The sequence below is a fragment of the Nomascus leucogenys genome, chromosome 6 (genome assembly GCF_006542625.1).
Source record: "Nomascus leucogenys isolate Asia chromosome 6, Asia_NLE_v1, whole genome shotgun sequence".
Lineage (NCBI taxonomy): Eukaryota > Metazoa > Chordata > Mammalia > Primates > Hylobatidae > Nomascus > Nomascus leucogenys.
The window spans coordinates 82,410,071-82,437,441 of NC_044386.1; the positions used below are offsets into that span (position 1 = coordinate 82,410,071).

Here is a 27,371-nt window from a genome sequence, read left to right on the forward strand (position 1 = left end):
TCATCTTTAGAAAGAATAATCACATATCTCATTAGATAAATCATATATGATTAATGTATGATTAGTCAGATAAAAGGAATTCAAATGTACTTCAAAGAGACTAATGAAAAGATGGTACATATGGGGGCCTAATGGTTTGAGTAATAAGCATAATGGAGTTAGGATTGTTCTATATGATTACTTTCTTTTTGTGTAAAAGATGTAAAAATAAACATCCTTTACATTTAAAAATACTGAGTGGAATATGGGGTTTTTCCATCGGAACTTTCTAATCTTTTCCAGTATTTATTCCAGCAGCAATTTAGACATTTAAGGAAAATGTTTTTCACTATGTGCCATGTTTTTGGGTCAGTGAGAAAGCCTTAACCAAGACGGTTGTTGGGTGGTACTGTGTATAATAACTCCAGATCCTTGACCAAGTTTGGAGAGTCACTTTTGGCCATTTGAAACCAAATGAAGGATCAAAGGACTGATTATTTTGAATACCTCTGAGTGTTTTCCCCAAGCTTGAGAAGAGTTTCATTCAGCTATAAAATGCTCATTGTGCAAATGAGTGGTTTCCCTGCTGTATAATTAAAGCATTGCCTTTAATAATATTTTATTACCTTTACTTTAGCTTGTCTTTTTAATTTGAGGAAAATCTCAACAATTTAAAGTAAAATGTGATAAAGACAGTTTTTCGGAAGAGAGAAGGGTAGATTGCTATGTTTATTCCACTTAGTATCTATATCAAATATTTGTATCAAAAGCAGACTCTCACTTTAAAATTACTCTTCTAGTGGCAAGATTCTTTTCCCTAGATGGAGAGTACAGAGCCCACATCGTAATAACTGCTGTTAAAACGGACACTTAGAACTATAGAGCTAAAGCTTAGGTTCCAAACTAAGAGAAGCTGCCGTTTTCTGAAATAATGTGTCTTTCTTATTTAAAAGGACCAGTTCCTTTTTGCCTCTTTTCCCCTTCCTCGTGTCCTTCCTATTGCTCCATGTATGTTGTACATGTGGTTATCTGTTCTTTTTTTTTTATGCTTCTACCCTTATGTTGGCAAAAGAAATGTACCAATGGGAGGTGAAGGTTTAAAATATAACAGTTGAGTTCATTATCCCAGTTTTATCACTTTGTACAAGTCTAAGCAAGTTACTTATCTGGATCTCTGTTTCCTCTTATGTTAAATGGGGATTAAAGCCCCTTTGCAGACTTGTTATGAGAACAGTGATAAGGAATATTCAGTACCTATCACAGTGCCTGGCCTTAAGTGGGCCCTTAAGAAGTGGTAGCTATTTTTATTAATGATAGCCTATCCCATTATAGCTGTCAGCATCATTATCTGTTAAGCAGGGATCTCAGGAGAGTATCTTGAAGAATATTGTTGGACTCCACTGTATGGGATTATCTAATCTGAAGCTCATTTTGTTTGGCTGCATTTTGTTCTAAGAGTTTGTGCTTTAGACATTCTGGATTGTTTTAAGCTGGAGTCATTGATTTTGCAGGCAATTATTTCCTCATTTAAAGGGCGTAGTCCCACTTCATTCATTTGAAATGAGGTCGGTTGCCAAACTGCTGAACTCTTCTGGCCTTTTGAAATGGGCCTTTCTCTCTTTTGTTTCTTGGCCTTAGGCTGATAAATCAAAGCATCTCAGGTGATAGAGGAATTCCTGGCAATGTCATACTCAAAATATTGGGCATGTTGCTCAAGCAGTATTTCCATTATTGGAATTCTCCTTTTTTCCTTTAAATCTTAGCCTCCCTGCTCCTTAATATGTTACTTTACTCACAAAATAGGAAGAAAAAAAACACTTTAGAATAGCCTCTTAAGTTTAACAAATATTTTAGGGGCAACTATATACAAGACCCTGAAGTTGTCATTTTTCTCTCTCTCACTAAAAAGTGAAACTAAAATGATCTTTTCTTCCACCAGTGGATTTTTTTTTTTTTTTTTTTTTTTTTTAGAAGGAAAGAGATCACCGGGTGTGGGGAGGCTGAGGTGGGTAGATCACGAGGTCAGAAGATCGAGGCCATCCTGGGCAACACGGTGAAACCCCATCTCTACTAAAATACAAAAATTTAGCCAGGGGTGGTGGCACGTGCCTGTAGTCCCAGTTACTCAGGAGGCTGAGGCAGGGGAATCGCCTGAACCTGGGAGGCAGAGATTGTAGTGAGCCGAGATCACACCACTGCACTCCAGCCTGGAGAAAGAGTGAGACTCCATCCAAAAAAAAAGAGAGAAAGAGATCGAGAGAGAGAATGTGACCTTTACTTGACTTCCAGAATGTTCTTTAAGCCAGTGTTTTCAATATGGGTTGCAACCCATTACTGGGTCATGAAGTCAATTTACTGTGTCCAGACCAACTTTTTTTTTTTTTTTTTTAAATGGAGGGAAGGAGAACAGACAAGAACATGAAAATAGATAAGAGAACACAGAGTCCACTGCACATGTAAGAGTAACAGGGAGTAAGGGTCAAGTGCTATTTCATAAAACTTTTGTTTCAGTTAGTAAGTATGTATATATGTGGAATGTGTTGTTATATAAAAATTATTTCTTACCAGGGGGTTAAAAAAGGCAGAAAGCCACTGCTGTGGGGCAGTTTGCCACTGAAGACTTTTCTCATTTTTTAGAAAAACCAATTCTATGGAGGCTGTATTTGATCAGACAGATCCCTTTCTTTCCATGAAAGAAAACTGGGTCTTTTACTGTTGAGCCTATGTTGATGGAAGGCTTCCACTGCTGGCTTAACTGGCTGTGTTTTTGAGAGGGTCACTTGGGTAATGAGTCTATTGTCTCTCTTCTTTTTTGGTTTTCTGCTTTCTACTCTTTCTATGTGGACTCTGGGAGCCATTCTAGTTGTTGGAACAATGGGAGAAGTTCCCACACACCGTAGAGACATCCACAACATTTGGTTTTGTGATTGTTGTCCAAGTGTTAAGAAAACTATGGTTTCTGAAGAAAGTAAGACTTTCTAACCAATATGAAATATCCAATTATTTCCCCCCACTTCAGTGGTAGCCCTTATATCAAGCCTTTTAATATAATTACAAAATTGGTATTTATTTCAGTGTGTTGAATTTTAAAAAATCACCCGAACCCCTAAACCTGTCTAAATTAACATGTGATTAGAATTGAGACAATGGTAGCAGAACCTATTTCATTTCTCTAGAAGAGACTGCATTGTTGCCTTTTCTTCATTCTAAAATGAAGACATCTACTTTATGTATGCTTAGTACTGTTTTGTCATTTGTACTTTTCTTAATAATTTAAGAAAATTATTCTAGAATGTTCTTTAGGCCAGCGTTTTTAATATGGATTGCAACCCTTTATTGGGTCATGAAGTCAATTTATTGTGTACAGACCAACTTTTTTTTTTTAATGGAAGGAAAGACAATAGGACAAGAACATGAGAATAGAAGAGAGAGTACAGTGTCCACTGCACATATAAGAGTAAGGAGGAGTAAGAGTCAAGTGCTATTTTTTGAAACTTTCAGTGGTTTCATATTTTATTTTTTTGTGTGTTTCACTTTTTTGTTTTATCACTTAAAGTTACCCAAATATGTAACTTAATTTGCCAGCCATTAAGATGCATTCCAGTAGGATCAATCTAGACATATGTAAACCTGATTGTATTCCACAGTAATTGATCAGTGTCAAGAAGTGTTTATTGAGTGCCTGTTACTTGCTTGGCAAACAGGAGGGAGGTTCCAAATGAAGTGCTGTAAGTAAAAGATGAGGCTCCTGCTTTTTTTTAAAAGGGTTTATCTTTCATTTATCCCTTTAAACATTTATCAGGCACTTACTCAATCAGCCATATACAGTGCTAAATCGTCTGTTCAAGTATAATTAGGAAGGTAAAACTTACATGAAACAACAAAAATGATTAAATGCCACATGCATAATGATATGCATTCTAAATTCTGTAGGAGTTTAGGGTAGAGAGTGAGCAGAGTTGGCTGGGAAAACTGGAGGACAGAGGAGGTAGAGTTTCTGAATCTTGAGGCACTTTCAGGATTCAGATGGAAAGGATGGAGAATTTTCCAGACAATGGGGAGATCTTGAAAAATGCTTAGAGGCAGGGAATACCACAGAGCATGAAAGAGGCATTTCTGAGGTTGTATGCTGAGGAATTGTGAAAAATAATGTTGGATATGTTGGTTGGGGCCATTTATTTTAAGATGGGTAATTGTAGAGTTACATAAGCTAAAAAGGTATCCAGTATCCTGTGGTGCATACAGTCTACTTTGGGAGAAGGGAGGGATTATAAATAACTAATGAAACTATACTGTATGTATTATGATGGAAGCTAGTACTGTGCTGGAAGTATTATAAGCAAAAAGCTTGAATGGCCATGTCAGTGGTTACCTTTGAGCTATATTAGTTCTGCTCTGGCTTAGGGCTTGGCAACATCGCTGACTCAGTGACAAACTTCCTTTTTGGAAGTCCTGACTCCTCACTTGCCAGCATATGACACTCCCAGTTCGCCAGGTCATCCTGTCCCAAACTGCCCAGTTAATTGTGAAGCTATAAGACGGTACTGCCCAGGGCTCATCTCCACCGCTAGCTGGGGATCCCACCACATTGCTAGACAGGTTCCTGAATGGACTTCTCCTTCAGGACCGGGGCATGGTTGGGGGTCTGTACATGTGCTTGCCTTCTACCCTGGGCTCACAAATTAATAGTGGAAGTGTCTTCAAAGCAATTATTAAAAGTAATTATTGCTATGATTTCACTTTTGATTCTCCATTTATTTCACTTCTGTCTGCTTATTTATTTACCTACTTGATGTTTGTGGAGGTATGTATCAGTCAGCTTTTGCACTTATACAACCCCAAAATCTCAGTTGCTTGTAACAGTCACATATTTGATTATTGCAGCTGAGGATTAACTGTAGCCCTTGGTCAGTTTTCTCTAAGATTCATTCTTCCCTCTTTCTCCACCCAGGCTCCTAGGTCAGCTAGCTTCAGACTGGGCTCAGCCGATTAGAGAAACTGGCAGGAAATAATGCAAGAGGAGAAAGGGAGAAACCAAGATATTTCTCTTTTTCCCCTTCTTGCCTTGAGTGGCTTCTCTAGCAGAGACTGTTACTCTCTGGCTTTAGCTCTCACTGGACAGGACCACCATGGTTCTTGTCCAGTGACCCTATGTCTTCAGTTCCCATAACACCATCTCCTCCTTTTGTCTCTCCGGCTAAGGGGTGGTAGTGGCTTCCTGCTGTTGTTAAACCTTTTACCATCCCCAATATGGTTTGCAGCAATTTAATGGCTTATATAGCCAGTTCCCTCTATTAAATTCCTTCTGTTGTAAATACAGTCATGCACCACATAACAACATTTTGGTGAATGATGGATCATGTATACGATGGTTGTCCCATAAGTTGATGATGATGATGATGATGATGATGATGATGATGATTCTTATTATTATTTGAGACGGAGTCTCACTCTGTTGCCCAGGCTGGAGTGCAGTGGCACAATCTTGGCTCACTGCAACCTCCGCTTTCTGGGCGCAAGCAGTTCTCCTGCCTCAGCCTCCCGAGTAACTGGGACTACAGGCATACGCCACGACAGCCGACTAATTTTTTTTGTATTTTTAGTAGAGATGGGGTTTCACCATGTTGGTCAGGCTGGTCTCGAACTCCTGACCTCAAGTGATCCTCCCGCCTTGGCCTCCCAAAGTGCTGGGATTACAAGTGTGAGCCACCATGCCCGGCCCACATAAGATTATAATGGAGCCAAAACATTTCTGTTGCCTAGTGACGTCATAACTATTGTAACATTGTACTATAGTTACCTTATTTTTTAAATATAATTTTGGTGTAGCTTAGGTGCATAGTGTTTATAGAGTCTACAGTAGTGTACAGTAATGTCCTAGGCCTTCACATTCACTCACCACTCACTCACTGATTCCTTCAGAGAAACTTCCAGTCCTGTAAGCTCCTTTCATGGTAAGTACCCTATATAGATATACCATTTTTATTTTACTTTTGTTTTTTTTTGAGACGGAGTCTTGCTCTGTCACCCAGGCTGGTATGCAGTGGCGTGATCTTGGCTCACTGCAACCTCCACCTCCCGGGTTCAAGCGATTCTCCTGCCTCAGCCTCCCAAGTAGCTGGTATTACAGGTGCCTGCCACCATGCCCGGCTAATTTTTGTATTTTTAGTAGAGATGGGGTTTCACTATATTGGCCAGGCTGGTCTCGAACTCCTGACCTCAGGTGATCCACTTGCCTTGGCTTCCCAAAGTGCTGGGATTACAGGCATGAGCCACTGGGCCCAGCCACCATTTTTTATCTTTTATACCATGTTTTTACTGTACTTTTTCTATGTTTAAGTACACAAATACTTACCATTGTGTTACAGTTGCCTACAGTATTTGGTACAGTAGCATACTACATAGGTTTGTAGCCTAGGAGCAATAAACAGACTATGCTACGTAGACTAGGTGTGTCGTACACGCTATGATGTTTGCACAAAGACGAAACCACCTAACACTGCATTTCCCAGACGTCTGGTTGTTAAGTGACACATGACTGTACTTGGTTGCTAAGTGTCACACGACTGTATTTGATTTCTTTTTTCTGACCAGACCCTGAGTGATACACTGTTCCAAAAAAGGAGTTTTTCTTTTGTCTTTATATTGTTTTCTTCTATAGTGCGGCCTCACATAGAGGAATAAAAACAACCCATTTTATTATCCCACAAAATGTCTCCTAATGAAGCAGTGTGATGTAGTGGACAGAGTATTGGATTTGGAATCACTGTCACTTATAGCACTGTGGTGCTGGGTAAGTCACTCATTCTCTCCGTGTGGAGGTACTTATGATTCCCGTTATACCTACATCTTCAGGGTTGTCTGTGATGATCAAAACAAGAAAATGCTTATAAAAACTATCACGCTTTATTCAAGTGATGCAGGGAGCCTCAATGATGTTGTAGAACAGTCTGCCAGCTGGCCATATTTTATTTTATTTATTTTTATCATTTGTAGTTGTTTCCAACATAGTTTCTTTCTCATTATAAACTCAGAATTGGAAGATGCAACTATAATTAGATAGAGAAAAGTTATAGAAAATACTCATCCCATGTTGGAAGATATTTATGTATATTTAAAAGGTATTCTTCAAATGGCCAAGTACATTTGACCACTGATAATACCCCAGGTATCCAAACTTTTTTAGTTCTTCCTTGCCTTACTGTAGAACCAAGGTCATGTTTCCTGGAGCAGCATGAGTGTCACAGTCCCTGTCACATAGGCTAACATGGGATGGATTTCAATCATATGAGTGGAAAATTACCTGTTGTCCCATCTCCTTAACATCTCTTATTTTGAACCTCGCCTTGGGAGATAGCTTCATTCTGATTCAAAACAGACCTACATAGATGGGGTCTTCTCTAGTTTGCCAGGATGATCAGATCTATTTCAGATTAATCTAGAAATAAGGATTTCATAATAAAATGGCTATGCTAAGCATACTCGAGGCTCAAAGAACTAATTCCTAATATTCAGGTCCACCACGAATGGACCAATTTTCCTTTTGTGATCGCGACATAATCTGGAGTTAGGTTCAGCTTTAAGGGATGTATTGGAAACAGATTCCTCCCAAGTCTTCCATAATCTGAGCTAGTACCTCCTCCAGGGTGGACTCTAAAGGGTGATTCTCCTGTTAGTGTCACTTGAGACACAGAATTCTCATCCTTAGCCCAACGAGGGGAGATCACATATCAGAGATGGGCAGACATGGGTTGAAACCCCAGCTCTGCCACTTTCTTGTTTTGTGCAAGTTACTTAACCTCTTAGAGCTGCAGGTTCTTTATCAGTGAAATGAGGGTTAGGAATGGATATTTCCTATAGTTCTACCTGGCACATAGTAGGTACACAATAAATATAATATCGTCTTTAACGTAATATCATCATGCTTATCAGACAAGGGACTTTGGAGTCAGGATTCAAGACTGCAGCTGCACTACTGAAGTTTGCTGAGCCCCCTTAGCCTTTGTTAATGTAACTTAACTGTGATGGAGTTTTTAGTATTACCATTCCTTATAAATATGTTTGACAATTTTTATTTTTAGCTAGTCATCAAAGCTCTTACAAGTCAGAATTTCACACTTGACCAGGACTATAGTTTATATACTGGAGTGGTAGGAGAGAATGCAAAAGTGATGGTATATTGAGTACTTTTAATTTTTATTGCTGTCGTGTATTTTAAGCCGAATTTGTTTCTAAACAACATGAAAAGTTACTATTAACATTTTTGCCATTTGTGAGAGACAAATGCTGCTTGCTTACCCTCAGCCTTTTGGGTGATAAATGTATACTTGCTTCTGGAAATGACAAAATTAAAGCAGTTTCATATCTTAGGAAATCATGGTTTTGTTAGTTCATCATCTGTTGTTAGTTCCTGCTCCTGAAGAGCGAACCTTAGAATATTGTCTTTAGCAAATACACCAGTATGGAGTAGGATTTTCACATTATGAAATTTTAATGACTATTAGCCTAGGAGCTCCTTGAGACTCATAACTTTTCATTGTTGTATTCCTCAGTGCCTAGCGTAGTGTCAGGCTCATGGAGGTGCCCACTAATTCTTTTTCTTTTTTCTTGTTTAGCTCATTGGCAAGAATAATTCAATATTTTTTTCCTTCTCTGTTTTATTTTTTTCTTTCTGAGAGAGGGTCGTGCTCTGTCACCCAGGATGGAGTGCAGTGGCGTGATCATAGCTCACTGCAGCCTCGATCTCCTGGGCTCGAGCGATCATCCCACCTCAGCCCCGTCAGTAGCTGTGACTACAGGTGCTTGCCACCATGCCTGGCCCATTTTTGTATTTTTTGTAGAGACGGGATTTTGCCATGTTCCCAGGCTGGTCTTGAACTCCTGGGCTCAAGTGATCCTCTCGCCTACGCCTCCCAAAGTGCTGAGATTACAGGTGTGAGCCACTGTGCCCAGCCACTAATTCTTTGTCAAATTAAATCTTGAAATTTTCCCTTTCCTTAGTCAATTTGATTTTTGCTAAATTTGACTTCATTTGACTAAGGTCCCCCATAAACCTTATTGTATCTATCATGTGTGGTTGAGCACTCTTTAGCCATATCTGTTACATAGCTAAAATGAAGCAGCCTCTGTCAGTTTTCTGTTCTACAATTTGATAAATGGATTATACTCACACGTAGGATAAGGAATTGGTTGTAAATCAGATAAGGGGCCAAATCTCCCACTTTTCTGACTTCAGTATCATAATCTCCAAATATGGACGTCAGCCTTCAACTTTGAGTCCTGCAAAGGTATATTAGCTATGCAAAATAGATTAAATGTCAGTTTTTCAGAAGGCACACTTTTTTCTGCTTTCTTCTCTCACCCTCAGAAATTCATGCCAAGATCTGCCGTCTATGGTTGTGATCTGTTCCTAAAATGGCCAGTGACATTTTCCTTCACACTTCTCATTCTGCTGATAGACCATTCGAGGTTAAAAATACATAGTCATTGTGTTTTCACATTTCTTAACTTCTTTGTGTTACAGGAAAGGAGTTCTGATCCAGACCCCAAGAGAGGGTCCTTGGATCTGATGCAAGAAAGAATTCAGGGCGAGTCTGCAGTGCAAAGTGAAAGCAAGTTTATTAAGAAAGTAAATGAGTAAAAGAATGGCTACTCCATAGACAGAGCAGCCGGAGGGCAGCTGGTTGCCCATTTTTATGGGTTTTTTTTATGATATGCTAAACAAGGGGTGAATTATTCTTGCTTCCCCTTTTTAGGCCATATAGGGTAACTTCTTGACGTTGCCATGACATTTGTAAACTGTCATGGTGCTGGTGGGAGTGTAGCAGTGAGGATGACCAGAGGCCACTCTTGTGGCCATTTTGGTTTTGGTGGCTTTGGGCTGGTTCCTTTAGGGCAACCTGTTTTATCAGCAAGGTCTTTATGACCTTTATTTTGTGCTGACCTCCTGTCTCATCCTGTGACTTAGAATGCCTTAGCCATCTGGGAATGCAGCCCAGTGGGTTTCAGCCTCATTTTACCCAGCTGCTGTTTAAGATGGAGTTGCTCTGGTTCACACGCCTCTGACATTTGCATCCACTGTTGTATGTATTTCCTGACCTAATGACAATGAGGACCAAACTGAGAACACCAAAACTGTGACCACCAGATACGGAAATCCTGCCCCAGGCTTGCCTGAGGACATCTTTGAAATAACACTGTGTCTGTAAAGTTATCTGTGAGTGAAAAGTTCTGTTTTTGTTTTTCACGTTAGTAACTTAGGGTTACTGTTAGGGTGCTGCAAAAGTACTTTTGGATCAGTCAGAAACTGGGTAAATGAAGTTAACATTGTAAAATACTAACTTTTCAATTGCAGAGGTAAATTTACAACTTGACGTTCAATTTTGTTTTATTTAGTTTTGGTTGTTTTCCTCAACTGTTTATGTATGGAAACATTCTGGCTCTGTCCACCCAGGAACCCAGAATTCTTCACCCTCTGAACCCCTGGATTTGTTTTTAAAATAATCTGTACATACCTGCTGTTTGTTTTGTTCTTAACTTCATTGTATTATGGGGCTTTATAAACAGAAAGATGAGTTAAAAATATAACAAATCAAATTGTTCACCAAGGCTGCTTTTGCCCTTTATCTGTGTGGAAATTCACCATGATCCTCAGCTGAGCAGCTTTTAAAATCCAGTGAGCACCCTCTTTTCTTTTCCTTTCTTTTCTTTTTTCTTTTCTTTTCCTTTCTTTTCTTTTCTTTTTTCTTTTCTCTTTGCCTTTCCTTCCCTTTCTTTTCTTTTCTTCCTTTTCTTTCTCTTTCATAGGGTCTCACTTTGTCACCCACGCTGGAGTGTAGTCACCCAGGCTGGAGACACAAACATGGCTCACTGCAGCCTCGACCTCCTAGGCTCAAGCGATTCTCCCACCTTAGCCTCCTAAGTAGTTGGGACTACAGGCACACACCACCACACCCAGCTAATTGTTTTTTTTTTTTGTAGAGGTGGGGTCTCCTATGTTGCCCAAGCTGGTCTCAAACTCCTGGGCTCAAGCGATCCTCCTGCCTTGGTCTCCCAAACTGCTGGGATTATAGGTGTGAGTTACCGAACCCTGCCCCAGTAAGCTCACTTTATTAAAACTTGTACTGTTGCCCTCTCCTGTTTTACAGCTGATTAGATTAATTGAATATGGCTAATAAATTATGATATGGCAAACTCAGAATTATCTGTGTTAATTAGGGACAGGGATAGCCTGGAAAAATGAATCCTGCAAATGATGCCTTTCCTCCTGGATTTGTTTCTGCAGATGGTCATAAAACACAGCATGTGAAAGCAAGTTCACATCTTGATCCCTTTCTTTGTCTCCCACATGCTGTCTTGCAGGTGACAAGGAATAAACCGGAACTGCAGTATTAGAGAAAGAGGAACAAATTTGTCTGGGCTCTTTGGTGGATAATGATTGCAGTTCCCACTTCACACTAGCTCTTTCAGATGGAGTGTGTGAATTAATTGTTTGGTGCCCTTTTTTGTGCTTTTTTTTCCCATAGAAACAACATTATACTAAATGCTAAGATTTTGCAAGGGCAGCCCCTAAAAGCTTCTTTAATTCAGAATTTGAAGTATACTTACAGTGAGTACTATTTTCACTATTGTATGTATAATATTTTCTTCAAAAATTATTAATGCAAAAATAATATGAGTAAGTGAAAACTTTAGTTTGTAATTTTGAAAATCATCTCACATTAATATACTTAGCCTAACATAGCTACATAATTGTTTTACATGTTGCTTTTCATATGTACATGTATTTTCTACATGGTTGCAGACAGTGCATTTTATATTTTGCCATGTTTATAACATGATAACATAAATATTTTTGAGATCTCTATATAACCTTGGTAACAATCAAGGATCACTTTTAATAGCTGCAACCTATTCTTTCATGGTAAATAAGACACAAAGCCTTCAGTGGCTACCCCAGCATTGGGAAATAAGGGGTCGGGGAGAGGAGGAAAGCTATTTCCCAGGAAGTATTTCTATGCATGCCTAAGAGAAGGCATATCTTTTGGTTGCTCACTCCCAGGTATTCTGCTATTGAAATAAAGGTCATTGCCCTTCAGGGCTCAAGGTTAGGCTAGAGATTTCCAAATGAGTCTTCAGTATCTTACGTGTCAGTCATTTGGGGTGACTGCCTGATAATGACCTGTTTAAAAAGCATTTTGTAACTTTGAAAAATATGCCTGAGGAAGATAGGTGCTCACAGACATTCAGTGATCCTTAATGTATTTCTCCAGTATTTGAAAAGAAGGCATGGTGGCTCACGCCTGTAATCCCAGCACTTTGGGAGACCAAGGCGGGCAGATTGCCTGAGGTCAGGAGTTCAAGCCATTCTGGCCAACATGGTGAAACCATGTCTTTACTAAAAATCCAAAAATTAGCCGGGCGTGGTGGCACGTGCCTGTAATTCCAGCTACTCGGGAGGCTGAGGCACAAGAATCTCTTGAACCCTGGGGGCAGAGGTTGCAGTGAGCCGAGATCACACCAGGGCACTCCAGCCTAGGTGACAGAGCAAGACTGTCTCAAAAAAAAAAAAAAAAAGAAGAAGCCAAACCAAGGAAGTAATAGAGGACAGAATCCTTTGGCACCCTATAAAGTTAGAAGAGTGTCTTTATTTTAAGGTGAATGGCTACATATATAGATAAGTGTAAGTGGCCATGAAGGTTATAGAGTGTTGTCACCTTCAAACTTTTGTATCATAGAGGATTGTGCTTACAAATCAGGAGGATGTAGTCACTGGTAGTTTTTCATTATTGATTGGGAAAAATATGCCATTTGTGCCAAAATGTTGATTTTTTTACTCATCCTCTTACCTGCATTACTCTGTTGGTTGTAACGTTACTCATCAGCAATAGCTTATTATAATTATCCTTCCATCACACCAGCTACAGTGAGCTGTAAGTGCTGCTTAATTTTCGTACACTTTTGTGGCATTGATGTTGGTTTTGATCAAGGAAAGGCTCTTGTTAACTAGATTCAGAACACTGGAAGTTTGCAGTTAAGTTTGTTTATTTTATAATCTCTTATCACTTTTTTTGTTGTTGTTGTTGTTGTTGCTGAGACAGAGTCTTGCTCTTGTCACCCAGGCTGGAGTGCAATGGCTTGATCTCGGCTCACTGCAACCTCTGCCTCCTGGGTTCAAGGAATTCTCCTGCCTCAGCCTCCCTAGTAGCTGGGATTACAGGCGCCCACCACCACACCTGGCTAATTTTTGTATTTTTAGTAGAGACAGGGTTTTGCCATGTTGGCCAGGCTGGTTTCAAACTCCTGACCTCAGGTGATCTGCCAGCCCGGACCTCCCAAAGTGCTGGGATTACAGGCGTGAGCCATCACGCCTGGCCTCTTATCACTTTTTATTTAGAGAAAAGTCAGTGGGATAAGAGGATGAGAGAAGGAAGAGGCAGGCCTGCAGGAGAGAGTATGATTTTACTATTTATTATTATTATTATTTTAGAGACAGGGCCTTGCTCCGTTTCCCAGGTAGGAGTGCAGTGGCACAATCAAAGCTCACTGTAACCTTGAATTCCTAGGCTCAAATGATCCTCCTGCCTCTGTCTCCCGAGTAGCTAGGACTACAACATGTGCCACCATGCCCAGCTAATTTTTAATTTAATTTAATTTAATTTGTAGAGATGGGCTCTCACTATGTTGCCCAGGCTGGGCGAGTATGACTTTAGATTTTTCTCTACTGCCTCTAGTAATTTGGTAAAGACCCTTACTCCTCCCCTCTCTGCTAAAATGTTTATTTGTATTAATTGGGTGGGAAAATTACCAAATTTTACAGTTCATACCAATATAAGCTGAAATATTTCTGAACAAAGTGACTTGGGAATTTTCCTGGGAAGTAAAAATATACATATAGCTAAAATTTGTTTTAACCCTGGTTATTATCTGATATATTACATGGATAACGTTCTTTTTAATTTTTTCTTTTTAAGAATTCATTCTAAAAGGGAAAAGATATCATTTGTTTTTAGTTAGTTGTACTATGTAGTGTTATTACTTAGTTCTATTAGTTTATTTTTTTAGTTTTCATTTACCTCTAAATGAATGGAAAATATGATACATGGTCAATACTCGGAAAGAGCCAAATAATCAGTTTCACTGCATTTTTGGTGCAGCATCATTGGAATGTAGTTGTAATTTTTTCCAGTGATAATTCCAGTGATTTGGCAATACGGTCTTCCCATAGCAATAGCGCCTTAGTACCTAAAATCAGGGATTTGCTTCTTTTTTTTTTTTTTAACTTCAGTTTTTGAATGTCTTCAGAGTATTCACCTCACCCTTAAATGAAACAGACCTAACTGTGAGTTGTCAGAATTCAAACAAGGAAATTCTAGGTTTAGGAAATAATAGAGATTCATACTAGAGGGGTTTTCCTGCTACAAAGGTACACTTTATTGGAAACAATGGATGGAGCAAGAGAGACGCAACCGGTTTTGTTTTGGAGCAGTTTGGTTCTTGAGATAATGATGAATTAATAGTGGGAAAAGAAATGGAAGCTCAGAGGCATTCTGAACTTTTATTCTTTAAGAAGGATTAGCTCATCAGTTAGCCCCTTTATGAAACGAGACTTTATTGAAGGTAAAACATCTATTCACTGAGAATCTCTGAAATCCACATTTTGACATCTTCGAGCTTATTGCTACTTCTAGATTGAGTAACACTTGAAACACATTTCCTTTTCAAAGTGCAAGATTTGCAAAAGAGACTTGTCATGAAGTCTTCTGGCCTGGCTCAAATGGTGAGCTGAATGCTGGATAATCTCTGCTGGCTCCTTAATCAGATTTAAAATTCTCAATGTTTCCTAATTGTTTCTGCATACTTTATCTGAGTTGTAGCTGTGTTATTATACTTTATTTGCTATTTCTGTCTTTCTTGACTTTTGGTAGTTCTAGCATTTAGAAACCTTTTATTTATGATTCAACACATAGTTATATTTTAGTAGTTATCACTTGATATATAATTATTTATTTTGCTCATTTGTTTCCCAGAGATATATTAAGGGTTAATTAGATCATTATATTTTAATCTTACAAATTAAAGCCCTTCGAGACTCAAACAGAGACATTATTTAAAACTATTCTTAATTGTACTATTTGTATATCGGTAATGCATGTTTATGGCTCAAAGAGAAATTAGTAAATTCTTCCTAATTTCTGGAATTAGTTTATCAGTTTGTTATATTTTGTTGGTATGATTAGATCTTATGGGTACAGCTGTCATATGAAGAATGCCAAGAATTGAATTTAATTTAGTAACAAATAGAAAATTCTGAAACAGTGTAAAGCCGTTCAGCTTTTTTAGCAGGAAGTGGTAATGTGTGTCACTGTTGACTTATATATAACTGCCATTTAATTTGCCACTTCCTATTCATAGGATGGAAGAACCAAACATGTCAGAAAATTCTAGTCCATCTTCTTAGTTTATCAGGTTTTTTTTTAAGGGGAAGTTATATTTGCTGACCATTTGTCCCCCTTAAAAAAATGCCCCCTTTTCCTCTGTTGGGTTGAACAAAGCTAAAATAAACATATTTGGCTGCCAGTGATCATTTCACACTGTTGTTAAATGTTTCCTAAACTTACTTTTATTGTGTTTTTCCTCCTAAACTTTAGACCTCCTAATTTTCAAGCAAGAAAACAATTTTAATACAAATAAACAAAAATTTAAATAGTTCTAAATATATCCAGCAAAATAACTTATACTTGGTGAAAATAGCTTTATAACTTGTGTGACGTATATTTATGAAAGAACAATACCTTGACCTCTTTTTTTTCAATCTAAGTAGCATTCTTTTTTTTTTTTTCTTTTTCGTTGAGAACAGTCTCATGGCATGCCAGGGCTGGGGAGTGGTGGCGCAATGATCATAGCTCACTGCAGCCTTTAACCCCTGGCCTCAAGCTATCCTCTCACTTCAGCCTCCCAAGTAGCTAGGACCACAGGCACGTGCCACCACATCCAGATAATTTTTAATTTTTTTAATTTTTTTTTTTTAGAGATGGAAAACTCCTTTTCCTCGAGGTGGAGAAGAAAAGTCCCCAAACCCCCTGCTTGAAATCAGAGTAGCTAGCATTCCTTGCCACCCCACTTCCCTACTCTGCCCCTCACTTTCTGAACTTGATCCAATCTGAACTTGATCCAGTATTAGTTATCTGGAAATCTGACATTTGAAGGCATGCATTCATTAATGGTAGTGGAAAAATCAACCAAAATTTCAGAGATAAAATGTACCCTAGAAGATTTAGTCAGGGAAAAAGCAGGCACTACCATACCATCCTTGTTTGATATAAAGAAGGACTGTAAGCCATTGGTGACCAGGCATGGATGGGGTGGGCTACCAAGGGTTCACAGGACCTCTTTATACTCTTTTGAATAAGAGCGATAGAGCCTGTTTTTCCCCTGACTAAATCTTCTAAGGTACCCCTCATCTCTAAAATTTGGTTTGGTTTTTTAGAGATGGGGTCTCACCATGTTGCCCAGGCTGGTCTCCAACTCCTGGCCTCAAGTGATCCTCCCACCTCAGCCTCCCTAAATGCTGGGATTACAGGCATTAGCCACTGTTCCTAGCCTCAATCTAAGTAACATTCTAAATTTATTTCTACCTTTACATTTTCTCCAAGTCCTTTATTTTGAGAAAAAAAATATATTTTAAAGCTTCAGTTTATGACTCATTTTTTATTTCAGTAGTCCATTTTTCTAATTAGAGATTTCAACTAATTATCCTAAAATCAGCTACCGTAAAATTTCATTAATCTAAATTCACACCAAAAAAGCATAAGCAAAATTTGATTGTCAAAGAAAGTTTCAAAACTGGCAAGAACAGTATCTTTATTGTTAATCAAAATCTTAAAGAGGTGAATGTAGCATTTCTTTAAAGTAGACTTCAATATTTGGGAAACTATTTTTCTATTTCTGGAAGATCTCTGAAATGTAAATAGACAAACCACATAGCCCATATTCAGATAGCCTGGGATCACACATGTTTCCAAATGTACCTTTGGAACAAAGTCCTGTTTTTTTTTTTCCTTTTTAATTGTAAAAGCACAGTACTTAACTTCTGCTTCTTAAAGTGGGTCAAAGGGGATAGATAACCTTTGTAGAAAAATGTGCAGTGCTGTGAGTAAACCCGGCATTGAAATCTTGCATTGTTATGATTCATTGAAAGGCTGAATGACCCAGAAGTCTGAATTTTTTTTTAAGGTTCTCATGACTTCAGCCAAATTAGTCTTTTAAAAGAAATTCAGTGGGAACCAGGTATAGAAAACCTTAGTTGAAGGTCCCTGATGTTTTTCTACCCCTGATTTTTCTGGACCAGGCAGCAGACTTCCCCAGGGGACCCAAGATAGTACTCAAAGCAGGAGAGCTGTGTGTGTTCTAAGCTGCAACACCCACCAGCCAAAATGCATCAAGTCACAGCTTATGCTGAAAGTCAGGAGAACTAGCTGGCCCTAGAGAGAGAGTTCCGAAGGCCAAGAAAACTACTCTTTCCCACACTCCAGCAATGGTATTCTTTCACCCATTCACAAACCCAGGGGCAACCTCCCTATTCTCTTGAAACAGAAAAGATTATGTTATTAATATCTGTTGACTGACTAATTTAACTTTGGTGTAAAAGAGTCTTGTCAATCTGTCCCTTTCCCATGTTCAATTATATCTAATTTGTGGAATGAAAAGTGACCCAGTACTGCTCGTTCCAAGTTCCTTTTCCCTGTTAGATCTGTTAACTATGGACTTGGGCCAGGTTGAAAGTTTCCTTCGTTCTGTTTTGCTGGCCAAGCCCTTCCCCTCAGCTGCCTCCAGCGACATCACTGGTTGCTGAGAAATATCTGGTAAGCAGTACTCTGGGTAAGTGCTTGCTCCTTACCCCTCACTGGTGCCACGTGGTGAGGTATCTGCAAGCTCTGGTGCCCTGTGGGTTGCCCTGGACAATGCAGAAACCTCAAATACCACACTGCCTTCTCCTCAGAGGTGCAGGAAAGAGCCTCCTGGCCCAAACCTCCACCCCGAGGGTGGGGCAGTGGCTCTCCGCCTTCTCCCATTGAATGGAAAATTAGAACTCCTTTGTTCTTCCTGCCAGAGTGCCACTCCCAACAGTGACCCAAATGTGTATTCTTCACTTGTCCTTGATCCAAGTCAAAACTCCTTTTCCTCGAGGTGGAGAAGAAAAGTCCCCAAACCCCCTGCTTGAAATCAGAGTAGCTAGCATTCCTTGCCACCCCACTTCCCTACTCTGCCCCTCACTTTCTGAACTTGATCCAATCTGAACTTGATCCAGTATTAGTTATCTGGAAATCTGACATTTGAAGGCATGCATTCATTAATGGTAGTGGAAAAATCAACCAAAATTTCAGAGATAAAATGTACCCTAGAAGATTTAGTCAGGGAAAAAGCAGGCACTACCATACCATCCTTGTTTGATATAAAGAAGGACTGTAAGCCATTGGTGACCAGGCATGGATGGGGTGGGCTACCAAGGGTTCACAGGACCTCTTTATACTCTTTTGAATAAGAGCGATAGAGCCTGTTTTTCCCCTGACTAAATCTTCTAAGGTACCCCTCATCTCTAAAATTTGGTTTGTTTTTTTACTGCCATTAATGAACATACCTCCGTATATGTCTTCCAGGTTACTAATATTTGCTTTTTAAAAGAATTTCAAAAACTTTTAGACCTATTAAAGTATAGCTAATATAAAACATTCTCATGTCCATGTACCCACCACTCAATTTTAGAAATAATAAATTACAGAGTCAAAGTCCCCTATGAATCCCTCCTCTTCCATTTCTCTCTAGAGGTAACATTGAGTATTATCCTTAATTTGTTAATAATCATTCCTATCCATCTTTTATACTGTAATTATACATGGAGATATATATATATAAATATACTATATATATTTTATATAGATGAATGATAATACTGTTGTTTTGGCATTTTAAATATTTTTTCAGACATATACAAATTGGTTTGACTATATTTCTGCAACTTGTTCTTTTCATTTACCATCATCTTTTTTAGATTAATCTATGTTGATAAGCATGGCTTTCGTTCACTGCTCGAGTATTCCTTCTCTACTTGTATACCAAGGCATTCTCCAGTTGGTGGACATTTCACTTGTTGCCTGTGTTCTGTACTATGACCCTTAAAAAGAGGAGGTTTCCCCACCAAGATGCGGACGTTCTTGTACGTATCCCTTTGGGAAGGCCTGATCTTTAAAAGCCAAAACTTGATTTTAACCTAACCTTTTTTTATTGGTCTTCTGAATCTGAGTAAATTGCTGCATCTCTCTTGGCCTCAGTTTTCTTAGCCACACAGACAGGACTGAACTAAATGATCTCTAAGGTACTTCTCAAGTCTATAATTGTGTGATGCTCTTTCATACTTACTTCCCTGCCTCCTTATGTTATAAGCAACCATTTAGCATAAGAGTCAATTCAGGAAAGCAAAATCTATTAGAGAGAGAGAGTTTTTAAATTCAAAATGAAAATGCCTTTGAGTCATTCCCTTGGGAATGTTTTCTTACAATTTATATTTCCTATTGTATTGACTAGATAAATATTAATGAGGAAACTGGGACTACTTTAAAACCATCAAAAAATGAATGTTGAGGTATATTTGAGCAACATGGAAATACCTTTGGAATCTTGCTTCCTAAACTCAGATGTTGGATTATGTTTCCAGCTGGGTGGGCTGCATGCCTCCTGGTGGGGCATGGATTGCTCATGAGTCAGGATGACTCAGGGTCATCATTTTGAACATGAATTATTATATTATGTGCTGCCAAAAAATGATGTTCTCAAAAAGACTTTTGAAATACAAAAAGGCTTTTAAAAAAATTGCGGGTACATAGTAGATGTATATATTTATGGGTTACATGAGATATTTTGATACAGGCATGCAATGAGTAATAATAATCACATCAGGGTAAATGGAGTATCCATTACCTCAAGCATTTTTATCCTTTGTGTTACAAACAGTCCAATTATACTTGTAGTTATTTTAAAATGTATAATTGGCCGGGCACGGTGGCTCACGCTTGTAATCCCAGCACTTTGGGAGGCCGAGGCGGGCGGATCACGAGGTCAGGAGATCGAGACCACGGTGAAACCCCGTCTCTACTAAAAATACAAAAAAATTAGCCGGGCGTGGTGGCGGGCGCCTGTAGTCCCAGCTACTCAGAGAGGCTGAGGCAGGAGAATGGCGTGAACCCGGGAGGCGGAGCTTGCAGTGAGCCGAGATCGCGCCACTGCACTCCAGCCTGGGCGACAGAGCGAGACTCCGTCTCAAAAAAAAAAAAAAAAAATGTATAATTAAATTATTTTTTATTGTAGTCACCCTGTTGTCCTAGCAAATACTAGGTCTTATTCTATTGTTTTTACCCATTAACCATTACCACTTTCCCCTACCCCCCACTACCCTTCCCAGCCTAACCATTCTTCTACTCTGTATCTCCATGAATTAAATCATTTTAATTTTTAGCTCCCACAAATAAATTAGAACATGAGAATTTTGTCTTTCTGTACCTGGCTTATTTCACTTAATATTAATGACCTCCAGTTCCATCTATGTTGATGCAAATGACAGGATCTCATTCTTTTTATGGCTGAATAGTACTCCATTGTGTATATGTACCACATTTTCTTTGTCCATTCATCTGTTGATGGATGCTTAGATTGCTTCCAAATCTTGGCTATTTTGAATAGTGCTGCAATAAACATGGGAGTGCAGTTATTTCTTTGACATACTCATTTCCTTCCTTTTGGAGCAGGATTGCTGGATCATATGATAGCTCTATATTTGATTTTGTGAGGAACCTTCAAACTGTTCTCTATAGTGGCTGTACTAATTTGAATTCCCACCCACAGTATACAGGGGTTCCCTTTTCTCCACATCCCTGCCAGTGTTTGTTATTGCCTATCTTTTGGATAAAAGCCCTTTTAAATGGGGTGAGATGATATCTCATTGTAGTTTTCATTTGCATTTCTCTGATGATCACTGATGTTGAGCACCTTTTCATGTATCTGTTTGCCATTTGTATGTCTTCTTTTGAAAAATGTCTGCTTAGGTCTTCTGCTCATTTTAAAATCAGATTATAAGATTTTTTCCTGTAGAGCTGTTTGAGCTCCTTATATATTCTGATTATTAATAGCTTGTCAGATGGGTAGTTTGCAAATATTTTTTCCCATTCTGTGGGTTGTCTCTTCACTTTGCTCATTGTTTCCTTTGCTGTACAGAAGCTTTTTAACTTGATGTGATCCTGTTTGTTCATTTTTGCATTGGTTGACTGTGCTTGCAGGGTATTACTCTAGAAACATTTGCCCACTCCAATGTCCTGGAGAGTTTCCCCAATGTTTTCTTTCAGTAGTTTCATAGTTTGACGTCTTATATTTAAGTCTTTAATCCATTTTGATTTGATTTTTGTATATGGCAAGAAATAGGGGTCTAGTTTCATTCTTCGGCATACAGATACCCAGTTTTCCCAGCACCATTTATTGAAGAGACTGTCCTTTCCCCCAGTGTATGTACTTGGCACCTTTGTCTTTTTTTTTTTTTTTTTTTTTTTTTTGAGACGGAGTCTCGCTCTGTCGCCCAGGCTGGAGTGCAGTGGCGCAATCTCAGCTCACTGCAAGCTCCGCCTCCCGGGTTTACACCATTCTCCTGCCTCAGCCTCTCCAAGTAGCTGGGACTACAGGCGCCCGCCACCACGCCCGGCTAATTTCTTGTATTTTTTAGTAGAGACGGGGTTTCACCGTGGTCTCGATCTCCTGACCTCATGATCCGCCTGCCTCGGCCTCCCAAAGTGCTGGGATTACAAGCGTGAGCCACCGCGCCCGGCCGGCACCTTTGTCAAAATGAGTTCACTGTAGATGTATAGATTTATCTCTGGGTTCTCTGTTCTGTTCCACTGGTATATGTGTCTATTTTTATGCTAGTACCATGCCATTTTGGTTACTATAGCTCTGTAGTATAATTTAAACAAAGGACTTTTTGACCTGAAGGATAATGCCCTTCAAAAACTATGTTTTTTGAGATTGTATAGTCCTTTTAAATTAAAAAAAAAAAACAGTTGCTCCCTTACTGCCAGGATGACCTCTGGTTCTTGCTGCTGTTGCTGTGATAGCCCCCTCCTTCTTTCTAGTCTCCAGTCATCTGGGGCTAGGGGATAAGCCAAGTCTTTGGAGTTGTGGGCTCAAGGACTCTCCTAGCAGCTGTGGTCACAGTTCAGCACAAAGATGTTGTGGCAGCTACTTGGGCTGCTCATTGTCCCCTTTTTCTTTCTTATTTTCTAGTGCGTAGCCAAACACTACATGAAATTGCCTTCAGAGAAGTACTACAGTGTCTCATTAAATGTAGTAACATTCATGACAGGGTAGTAGTGCAGCTCTTTCATATAGATATGAATATAAAATTTGTCCTTTCATATAGCTATGAATATAAAATTTTATTAATGAGATAGGTTTGAGTATTATATAGAGGATATATAACATGTATATAATATAGAGGATATTATGATTTTTCTCAATAGCCTTTCTATTCTATTTTTAGCAGCCTATGAATTCTAGGAGTGACCCAGCTCCAGGGATAGGCCTTGATTAATCTAAATTTAGAGAATGGATTTAGATTAATCCAATCTTGGCAATTCCCCGTGGCAGTGATTAGTTCAGGAATTCAGCCTTAGCCTGCCAGAACATGACATTCCCATGGTTATAAGTCCAGAAATGAGACATGAAGGAAAACTCGTTGGAGGCTTTGGGGAAACGCTTTCTCACTTTTGAGAGGAAGAGGAAAATAATCTCTTTTCTTCTGGTATTGCTGTTGTAGTCAGGAACTGCTATCAGTCAAGAGTGTGAAATTGATACTCCCTGGAGGGCAGAGCCCAGGGAGGTGCAGAGAAATGAGCTGGAGCCCTAGATTGAGCCATCTCTGAACCCCATCTCACCATTGGACTTGTTGTAGATGAGTCAACAAATTACCTTAAGCTAGTTTGATTTGGGGTTTCTGCTATTTGCAGCTGAAAGCATCCTAATTATATTATCATTTTACAGCTAATTATTCTTTTAATCCCTGGAGTAGCATCAGGAAATTATCTTTGCTTTAAATTTTAACATGAATGTTAATCCACTACTGATATTATCGTCAAGCTAATTGTAATGTGTCTTCATTTTCTTATTGGAATAAGATTTCTCAGCATCCTAACTATTGTAACTGTAATATATTAAGAAATTTCCAGGCCGGGCACGGTGGCTCACGCTTGTAATCCCAGCACTTTGGGAGGCCGAGGCGGGCAGATCACGAGGTCGGGAGATCGAGACCACGGTGAAACCCCGTCTCTACTAAAAATACAAAAAAATTAGCCGGGCGTGGTGGCGGGCGCCTCTAGTCCCAGCTGCTCGGAGAGGCTGAGGCAGGAGAATGGCGTGAACCCGGGAGGCGGAGCTTGCAGTGAGCCGAGATTGCGCCACTGCACTCCAGCCTGGGCGACAGAGCGAGACTCTGTCTCAAAAAAAAAAAAAAAAAAAAAAAGAAATTTCCAAAGTTTTTAAAGCCATCTTCACCCTTAGTAGTATATAATGTTTACTTAAATATGTAAGAGTACCTACCCTTTAATTTAGTTACTTTACACATGTTTCTGTGCACAACTTAACTGGCAAACAGATGATCGAGTCTTTGCATGATCTGAGAGCAATTGCAGGGCACTATGTTAATAAAACCCAATAACACAGGATTAAATCACTGTGCAAAAACCAGGCTTTGAGGCAGAGCTGAGGAGAGAAGAGAGAGAACTACATGGGTGAAATTGCATCCTCAGAGAAGGCTGCAAAGTGAGGTGGTCACGCAGGAGTGGAGGAAAGGAGGTATGGGGCCCACTGAGAGAAGCAAAAGGCCTCATTTGGAGAAACTCTGAGGTTTGCAGTGTCAGGAGAGCGGTGCATCTGGTGGGAAAGGCTATATCACCAGGCTGAAGAAGTTGGCTCCACGGCTTCTTAAATAGTGCAGTGACATTACCACAGGGATTGTTGCAAGTTATTCTAGAAGTGACATGTAGGGGAATTAGACCAGGGAGAGATGTTGGCACAGTATCCTAGAAAGCTATTACAAATAACCCATGCATGAAGTGACAAGAGCTGTAGGGTTATAGACTCTGAATAGTCTATAGACGGGACAATCACTTGAACCTGGGAGGCGGAGGTTCCAGTGAGCCAAGATTGCCCCACTGCACTCCAGCCTGGCAACAGAGTGAGACTCCGTCTCAAAAAAACAAAACAAAACAAAACTGGAGTTAATGTTTAAGTTAATTTAGAGGATATGTAATTTACATGTTTTCCTGAAATTTCTTGGAAACCACTTTAAGGGGTTCTGTATAGCAGAAGTCCCCAATCTTTTTGGCACCAGGGACCAGTTTCATGGAAGACAGTTTTTCCTCCAGGGACTGGAGGTGGTGGTGGTGTGGGGATGGGGGTGGTTTAGGAATGATTCAAGCACATTACATTTGTTATGCACTTATATTCTATTTTTATTACATTGTAATATATAATGAAATTATTATACAACTCACCAATGTAGAATCAGTGGGAGCTGTGAGCATGTTTTCTTGCAACAAGATGGTCCTATCTGGGGGTGATAGAAGACAGTGACAGATCATCAGGCATTAGATTCTCATAGGAGTGCACAACCTAGATCCCCCTATGCTCAGTTCACAATGGGGTTTGCACACCTATGAGAATCTAATGCCACTGCTGATCTGACAGGAGGCTGAGCTTAGGCGGCAATGCAAGTAATGGGGAGCAGCTGTAAATATAGGTGAAGCTTCTCTCACTTGCCTGCCACTTACCTCCTGCTGTGCAGCCCGGTACTGGTCCGTGGCCCAGGGGTTGAGAAACCCTGCTGGACGGAATGCAAAAGAATAGAAAAATCTAAACAAAGCTGAGTAGCCAGATGATGAGGATTTAGTAAATTGCAACTAAGTTGTATTCACTAACTGGTCTCCTCAGAAAGCTTATTGCTGATATATGATAGAGCTTGCTGACATTTGTCAAGGGCTTTGTGGTTCCTTGTCGTTGAAATTGATAAATAAGTTTTGAGCTACCATAGTGGGGGGAAATATGTGAGGGAAGGGTTGAACTTTTGAAGTGCCAGAGCCCTTCAAAAGGTATAGCTCTTTGAAAGCCAAAACTTTTGGCTTCAGGTTAGAATCATCTGGGAAACTTTAAAAATTACCAGTGCCCAGGTCCCACCCTTGACTAATTAAGTCACAATCTCAGAATTTGGGGAAGGGGCAGGCCTAATCATGAGTATTTTTTTTTAACATTTCTCAGTCATCTTAGTCCACTTTCTGCTGCTATGACAGAATACCTGAAACTGCATAGTTTATAATGAACAGAAATTTATTTAGCTCATGGTTCTGGAGGCTGGGAACTCCAAGGGTATGGCATCAGCATCTGGTGAGGACCTTCATGCTTTATTATCTCATGCTGGAAGACTGGAAGGGGAAGTGCACTCATGCAGAAGAGAATGTAGGAGGAGCAGGACTCACTTTTATAAAAACCCACTCTCAAGATAACTAACTCACTCCTGTGATGACATTCCATTCATACAGGCTCCACATGAATCAGCAGTGGAAGGTCCCACCTCTTAGTACTTATTATCTCTAAGGTCCCACAGTGGCAATCTAATTTCAGTGTGAGTTTTGGAGGGGACTTTCAGATCATAGTACCAGGCAATTCTAGAGTACAGTCAGGCCTGAAATCCATTCTTCCTGTTTCAGCTCTAGCAAGTAATCTGTGGGGAACATTTATTAAAATGTGTATAAAATACTTGCTAACTGTTTAAAATAGATATGCAGGCTTTCCCTCCCTTACTGTCAAATAGGCAGATTTTTTTTTTCCTTAGTCAATTGCAGAATCGGAAGAAAAATGTGGAAGGAGATGGAGGAATATTCTTTAAAGAGGTCCTGTAGCCTTCTTTAGGGAAGGATTGGGGTTGAGGAGTAGGTAGGAAGCATTGTTTATATGTACTTCAGGAAGTAGGAAATATGGCATGTTCTCAATCTATCTAAATTATATAACTTTGCAGGATGTGATCCATTTGTGTCAGAATAATGAGGCATATAATACGTTGCATTTAACACGTGTGGGAATTCTTTGCTGAGTAATTAGCATTCCTTTCTCCAGCCTGTATTCAGAGGAAACATACCATTCACACCCTCTCTGTGTTCACATTTTCCAGTGCGTTGGAGAGCTTTTTTTCAATAGAAATCTTTGTCCTCCTAATGAGACTTGGATTATATCTGAGGAAACTTAACATATCTTTCTTTGTTTTTCTGGCAGGAATTGATTTTAAAATCAGAACGATAGAACTAGATGGCAAGAAAATTAAGCTTCAGATATGGTAAGTAAACACACACACAGAGTTTCTGGTTTAATAGGGAATTGAAAGTAGGAATTAAATGTGAATTGTAATAAGTTAGAGGCATCTTGTGATAGCTAAAACATCTTTTCTTTATCGGAACCAAGGGGAAATAAGTAAGCACTGGGAATCCTTCAAAGGTATCTCCACCAAGAGTTGGGAAGGTGAGAGAGGGTACTAACTGTTGAAGCCAGAAGAGATCCGATAGCTCATCTTTCCAAAACTATAATTTTTGAGGGGAGGAAACTAAATTCTAAGGAACGCAAATTACTTCTTCATCACAGTTTGTTGTAGTTTTGAAATCTGATAAGACAGAGTAGTCACGTCGCAGGAACCCTTGGCAGGAAGTACAGATCTAGGTTCTAGCCACGATGCCTCCAAATTGAGGGCTTTCAGCCAGTTATTTCCCTTCTCAGGGTCTCACCTTTTCCTCGCTTGTAAATTGGTTGGATTGATGACATTGGAGTTCCCCTCCAGCCATGATATTTTATGATTTATTTGCATATTTCTTATTAAATAGAAAAATGAAGACTGAGAAAAAAAATCATGTCATAGTTCAGACTGCTCTGTAAGATATTTTTAAACATACTTTTTTTCTCATACATAGCACAGTACTTCTGACACCAGATATCAGGGGGTTCCCACCACCACCACCAGGTAATTCTCCAGCAGATGCCAGTTGGGTGTCCTATACTTTTTTCTTCTTCTTTTTTAAATTTTCTTTTTCTTTCTGGGTGTCCTATAATTTAAGTGAGTTCTGATGCTGTCTACCTGGAGATAGCATCAGATCCCATAGGTTGAGGGCTGGGTCCCGCAGTGTCCCCACTTCAGCTGCCAGTCACAAGTACAGGTTAAGTATCCCTTATCCAAAATGCTTGGGAACAGAAGTGTTTCCAATTTTGGATTTTCTTGGATTTTGGAATATGTGCATATACATAATGAGATATCTTGG

The 27,371-nt window shown here is 39.4% G+C and overlaps 1 protein-coding gene across 1 annotated transcript in view; it reads left to right on the top strand.

Annotated features, from left to right (window-relative positions):
- The window catches only part of RAB8B (RAB8B, member RAS oncogene family), a 77,012-nt gene that overhangs the window by 27,591 nt on the left and 22,050 nt on the right, over nucleotides 1-27,371 (top strand). Inside the window, exon 2 of the mRNA XM_003267078.3 lies at nucleotides 26,341-26,401. Coding sequence (XP_003267126.1) covers nucleotides 26,341-26,401 — 61 coding nt within the window. The remainder of the gene's footprint in view (nucleotides 1-26,340; nucleotides 26,402-27,371) is intronic.